This window comes from Emiliania huxleyi, assembly GCF_000372725.1.
Source record: "Emiliania huxleyi CCMP1516 unplaced genomic scaffold EMIHUscaffold_323, whole genome shotgun sequence".
NCBI lineage: Eukaryota > Haptophyta > Isochrysidales > Noelaerhabdaceae > Emiliania > Emiliania huxleyi.
Window position 1 is genome coordinate 1 of NW_005199577.1, and position 6,553 is coordinate 6,553.

A 6,553-nucleotide genomic window follows, 5' to 3' on the forward strand; every position below is an offset into this window, starting at 1 on the left:
CGGGATTAGTGCGGGAGCCACTCTCCCGGCTCTCCCCCCATTAAGCATTTTGTCATCCATGCCCTCAAACCCCAACCCAGTGACGCGGACATATTCAATTTCGTATAGATAATCGACGAGAACGGCTCACGCCCCCGGGCCGGCCACCACTGCCACCCCGCGACCAACTTAGCTGCCCCGCCCTGCTCCTCCTCCGCCGCGCCGTGTCACATCGCGCGTATGAGCTCTGTTGCGCGCTTCTCCCTTGTTCGGCTGCAGTTGCCAAATGGCCACCACCACTCTTTGGTGAGGGACGGCGCTTTATCAGCGCTGCGCTGGGACGAACGCTCGAGATGGAGCCCCGCGCCGCGCATACTCACCCACTTGTCGGCCTCGACGCCAAAGAAGCCGTCCCCGGCGGCGGCAGGGAGGCGCAGGCCGCCCCGCTGCCAGCTGGCGAGGAGGTTGAGCAGCAGGTTCGACCACGCGTCGGTCGGGCCTGGCTGGCAGTAGTGCAGGCAGTCCGGCACCCGCTTGGCCGCTTCGGAGGTTGGCTCGGCCGCCGCCGCCGCCTGTGCCATCGCGGCGTCCGGCCGGCGGGCGGAGAGCTCGTCGACTGCGAGGTACGAGGCGCCGGCGGCGCGTGCGAGCGTGGACGCCACCCAGTTGAGGCGTGTGATCCGCCTCCAGCTGTTGCCGTAGCGCACCCGCCGCTCGCCCGCGTCAGCGGCGAGGTACTCAGCAAGGTCGATCGGTTGCGAGTACCGTGTGCAGTGCGGCACCGGCAGCGTGGCGCCGAGCACGACCAGCGAAGCGGGCGGTTTGCCTCGCGCGGCGCGCAGCCGCGCGATCGACTGGAGGGTGTGGTTGAGGCTCCGCGTGAAGAAGGCGTCGGCCGAGCGGCCAAGCTGCTCCTGCACCGCCGGGTGGTGGTGCCCTGTCGAGAGCACGACGGCGTCCGCAATGCTTGCGCGGCGCGGATAGAGGCTGGTGCCGATGAGCTCCCTGAAGCGCGGGTTGCACCGGCGCACCTGCCCGATCTCGTGCTGGTGCATCGCAAAGAGGAGTAGGTCGCGCCGCACGAAACTGATCCGCACCGTGTCGTTGCACGCGGATGCGGTTACGTCGTTGAGCACGCTCTTCTTGTCGCGGTTGCGGCCGAGCGTGGCGCCGAGCATCATGCTGATTGAGAGGAAGAGCTGGCCGGTGGTCGAGTCGCCGACGATGAGGAGGCTGCGGCCCACGGAGCGGAGCGTGGCGCACGCGCGCTCGCGCTCAAACTGCTCAAGCCTGCAGCCGGTTGGCCGCCACTCGCGCTCGGGGATGGAGCTGCGCCCGCCGTGGCGGCGCTCGTGCTGGTCGGCGCAATTGCCGTAGTGGTGTGTGGACCTGTTCGAGATGGAGACCCCCGCTCGCACCGCGAGAAGCGAGGAGGTCAGCCGGTAGAGCGGCGGCTTCTCAGTCTGCACCCAGGCGCCCTGCGCGTAGCGCGAGCACGTGTTGCAGGACGGGCCGGCGGCTGAGCCGTCAAAGCACCACGGGGAGGCGGCGGCGCCGGTGCGCCGCTGGGAGGTCTCGAGCATCACAGCAAGGTGGAGACGGCGGAGACGGCGGAGACAGCGGCGGGCAAGGAGAAAAGAAAAACGAAAATTTGGTTCAAGTCTGTCTTCTTTTTGTTGTAAACTTCTTTTTGCTTGGCCGTCATGACGGGGTAGGTAGGGTCGTTTTGAGCGCGGAGGCTCAGAGCCGGAGGGTGGCTGGCTGAAGGGTTGTAAAGGACCAGAAAGGCACGACGTCTAGGACATCGCGACAGACAAGACGCGCCGACTAAGGGACGTCCACGTGACACGATTGTGGCACAGAGGGTGTGATGCTGGAGTATCGACATTCATGGGGCACGGCGCAGGATGCGCCGTGCTAGTACACCGTGTGTCCGTGTGGCACGCGTGTCGTCGGCGCCTCCGCCGCCGGTGGCGAGGGAGAGGACGCGGCGGCCGCCGTCGCCGCGTGGGGCGGGGGAGAGATCGTGGCCGAGGGCGGCGCGGAGGGCGGCGCGAAGGGCGGCGCGGAGGGCGGCGCGAAGGGCGGCGCGGAGGGCGGGGAGGGGTGTGCCGGCTGGTCGGTGCGGCTGCTCGTGCAGCGCGCGACGGCGCCGCGGTGCGAGCGCTGCTGGAGGCACATCCCTCCGGAGGGCGCCCTCCACGAGAGCGAGAGCGCGGTGCTGGCCGACGGCTGGCTGTACCGCGGCCACCCCGACGCGGCGTGCCCGCGCTGGCTGGAGGCGGCCGGCGAGGGAACCTCGGGATGAGACAGCCACGCATCGGCTGGCCACGTGTGTCTCGCCACCGCTATTTCCCTCCCCACTAGGTGCGAGAGTTTTTTTTTGAATTTTTATCGGTGGCGTCATTAATTCTTTTTCTCGCGATGTCCACCGCCGCGCCGCCGCTCGCGCCGCCTCGCACCCGCCGCCACCGCCGCGCCCTCGCCAGACACGCCGCCGCCCACCCGCCTCCTCGACCTCCCCACGGACCTCCTCGTGCGCGTCGTCTCTCGCTGCGACCCCCTCGACATCGCTCGCGCCGCGGCCGTCTCGCTCCTCTTCCACGGCTCGCTAGCGGTGGAGGGCATCCGCTTGTGGGCGCAAGAGCGCGGCTTCGAGCTGCCGGCGCAGCCAGAGGGCGAGGTCTGCGCCGTGCGGTGGCTGTGCTATTCGGCACTGCTGTGCGAGTCCAACCCGCCGGCCAGGGTGGCGGCAGGCGAACGGCACAGCCTCTTCATCGACGGCGAGGGGCGGCTCTCGTCGTGCGGCTCTGCGCCGTCCTACTCGCCAGTCCTGCTCGGCCACGGCGAGGGCGTGACGCGGCTCAACACGCCGACTCGGCTGCCGTCGACGCTGGGTGAGCGCGCCATGAGCGTGGCAGCTGGCGCCGACCACAACCTCGCCCTCACCGCCGGCGGAGCCGTCTGGAGCTGGGGCGATGGAGGGGAGGGCAAGCTGGGCCACGGCGACGAGGAGGAGCAGTGGCAGCCGAAGAAGGTCGAGGCTTTTGATGGCCATCGTGTCTTCGCTGTGTCGGCTGGCGCCGCGCACAGCCTCGCCCTCACCGCAGACAGCGCTGTCTGGAGCTGGGGCTATGGATTCTTTGGCGAGCTGGGCCACGGTGACGAGCAGGACCAGCTGCTGCCCAAGAAGGTCGAGGCCTTTGCTGGGTGGCGCGTCGTCGCCGTCTCGGCAGGATCCCGCCACAGCCTCGCCCTCACCGCCGACGGCGCTGTCTGGAGCTGGGGCTGGGGAGCCTTTGGCCGGTTGGGCCACGGCGACCATCAGAGCCAGCTGCTTCCCAAGAAGATCGAGGCGCTCGCTGGCCGGCGCGCCGTCGCTGTGTTCGCTGCGAGCAGCCACAGCCTCGCCCTCACCGCCGACGGCGCCGTCTGGAGCTGGGGCCATGGAGCCTTTGGCCGGTTGGGCCACGGCGACGTGCAGGACCGGCTGCTGCCCGAGAAGATCGAGGCCTTGGCTGGCCAGCGCGTCGTCGCTGTGTCGGCTGGAGAGAGCCACGGCCTCGCCCTCACCTCCGACGGAGCCATCTGGAGCTGGGGCAATGGAGGCAATGGCCGGTTGGGCCACGGCGACGAGCAGAGCCAGCAGCAGCCGAAGAAGGTCGAGGCCTTTGCTGGCCAGCGCGTCATCGCCGTGTCGACTGGAGCATTCCACAGCCTCGCCATCACCGCCGACGGCGCCGTCTTTACCTGGGGCAGGGGTGAAGACGCCTGCCTAGGCCACGGAGAGGACCAGACGAACCAGCTGCTGCCAAAGAAGGTCGAGGCGTTGGCGCCGGGGCAGTGACACTGGGCGAAAGGCCCAACCGAGAACCGTGAGATCTGAGAATCACCTGGTGTGCCATAGTTTGCCCCGGTGCAGGGAGGCATCGCCATCGGGCTCGGACTTTTTGTTCTACTGTTCCGAGAATTCTACTGTCCCGCCTTGCCCCAAGTTGGAGGATATTTTTCTTGTTTCTTGGTCGTCTCAGTTAGGTATTCACGAATGCAAGCAGATAGATAGGGTTGAGAACAGCCAGGCTCGGGCTGGACACCAGCGCGGTCCGTCGCGTTTTTCTTGTAGGCGGAAGGCGCCGCGGCGCCGCCGAGGGCGGCGCGGCCGTGGCGCCAGGGGTCGCGCGGGGGGGGGCTCGAGAAGGTGCCCGACACTGCGGCGGGTTTGGCTGCTGAGCGGCCCAAGAACCCAGTGGAGGAGGTTTCCACCGGCGGCGCGGCGCCGGCGGAGGGGGAGGAGGGCGGCCCGCCCTCGCTCGCTGCTGATGGACCTGGACGTGCCCCATATTGGGGGCCCGCCGGCACTACCCCGCCCGAGACGCCGGTCTCGGACGCTGCCGGCGCGCCCCACCCTTTCATTTTAGATGAGGCCACGGGTTCTAAGGCGGGCGAGGCGGCTGCTGAGGCGTTGGCGGAGGCGGCGGTCGACGCCGTCTCTGAGCCCTGGTGTCGAGGTGTCGAGGCCCGGTGTCGAGGGTGTCGAGCTGCTGTCGAGGGGCAGAGGTGTCGAGGCCTGTCGAGGCCTGTCGAGGCCTGTCGAGGCCTGTCGAGGCTGAAACCATGCTTGTCCGTGTCATCTCGTCCGTGTCGAGGAGTGTCGAGGGGTGTCGAGGGTGTCGAGGGTGTCGAGCGTGTCGAGCATGTCGAGCGTGTTGAGCGTGTGTCGAGTGTTGTCAAGGTGTTTAGCGTCTAAGGTGTCAAGGTATCCAAGGTGGCAGGATGCAGTTGCAGCCCATAACAAAACTTGGGCAGCAGTTGCAAAGCTGTTTCATCCCTTAGTTGCAGCCTCTCAGTTGCACCCCTGTTGATGTAGCACAACCTGTGAGCACAACCAGTATACTCTGTGCGGGACATTTGAGGACATCAAGCTCACTAGTGCCAGGAGTCATTGCCACTGCACAAGGTGCTGTGCAGGCGCAGCACCTAAGGCTACAGCACACCCCATGCAGCAGCGTCGCCGCTGCAGCGTCGTCGCCCCTGCAGCGTCACCGGCGCACAAAGCGCAACTGACCACAGCGCTCATGGCACAGCCTGGTGCCATGAGTCAGTGGACATTGCCACTGCACAAGGTGCTGTCCAGCAGCTAAGGGCTACAGTACCCCATCGCAGCAGCGTCGCCGCCGCTGCCATCGTCGCCGTTGCAGCGTCGCCAGTGCACAAAGCGCATGTGGACCACAGGTCTGCACTCATGGCACAAGCTCACTGGTGTGAGGACTCATTGCCACTGTACAAGGTGCTGTGCAGCACCTGAGGGCTACCTGAGTACTGCCATGGTTGCTACATTGGTCATTGCAGGGGTGCAACTGAGCTGCAACTTGAGCTAGAACTTGAGAGGCTGCAACTGAGGGATGAAAGTACTGCCAGCCAAGTTTGATTGCTGCTGCAACCCTGATTTTCTAACTCTGTGACTCCAATGGGTCTACGTCTCTGCTGTGTTAGGATCATCAGAGGTGTCGAGCGGTGTCGAGCGGTGTCGAGCGGTGTCGAGCGGTGTCGAGCGGTGTCGAGGGGTGTCGAGGGGTGTCGAGGTGTCGAGTTTGGCACCTTGACACGGACGAGCATGGTTTCAGCCTAGATGGTGTCGAGGGGTGTCGAGGGGTGTCGAGTTGGTCGAGTTGGCATGGGGTGTCGAGGTGTCGAGTTGGTGTCGAGGTTTGGTGTCGAGGTGTCGAGGCCAGGGCTCAGCGCCGTCTACGGGGCGCTCGTGGCGGCGACGCTCGAGGAGTGGGCTGGAGCGAGCACGGACAACCCCGTCTCCGCGGAGGACGCTCGAGGCCCAGGCCTCGAGTGTCAGGATTGCTTTGAGAACTTTTACAAGGAGTACGACGTGGAGCCGTGGCTGTGGCGCCGGGCGTTGCGTGAGGGCTGGTCGGAGCTGGGGGGCTGGTCGAGAGAGGAGATGGAGGCGGCGGAGAAGGAGATCTGGCGCGGCGAGAGTTCTGAGATCTCTCAGCTAGGCGAGTGGGTCTGCGATGCTTGCCTTGAGGGCTATTTGGGGGGGGGCTTTGGCGACTACTCGGAGCTGCGCAGCGGCTACGTTGCGCCGTATCCGAGTAACCCCTGGTGCGACGGTGTATCAGTCGCCTTATGCCACCGTTGCATATCCGGATATGCAACGGTGGCATAAGGCGACTGATACACCGTCGCAAAACTGCATTGGGTCTCGAGTTCGAATCCCGCAGTTCGACTCGGCGCAAAAAACCCAGACGGGCGTTGTCACTGGTTCGAAACCCACCTTAGCGTTCACCTGCTATCCGCCGGTACCCAAACCGGATGCATCTCCGCACGACCCAGGAATGCAGTTTTGCGACGGTGTATCCGAACCCACCTTAGCGTTCACCTGCTATCCGCCGGTACCCAAACCGGATGCATCTCCGCACGACCCAGGAATGCAGTTTTGCGACGGTGTATCAGACCCCTTATGCCATCGTTGCAGTTCTGAGAAAGCACCTGGGCCTTAAGCGGATCTGAAAACCATCCTTAAACTGGTATTCTTAGACTATGCGACGCCCACCCTCTT

General features: G+C 65.6%; 1 protein-coding gene across 1 annotated transcript; it reads right to left on the reverse strand.

Annotated features, from left to right (window-relative positions):
• Window positions 1–206: 206 nt before the first annotated feature.
• EMIHUDRAFT_241085 (hypothetical protein) lies at window positions 207–1,562 on the reverse strand (the record flags this gene model as incomplete). Its single annotated transcript, XM_005773863.1, has 1 exon — window positions 207–1,562. One exon carries the CDS (start codon window positions 1,560–1,562, stop codon window positions 207–209), a length of 1,356 nt encoding a protein of 451 aa, XP_005773920.1.
• Between the last annotated feature and the right edge of the window lie 4,991 nt (window positions 1,563–6,553).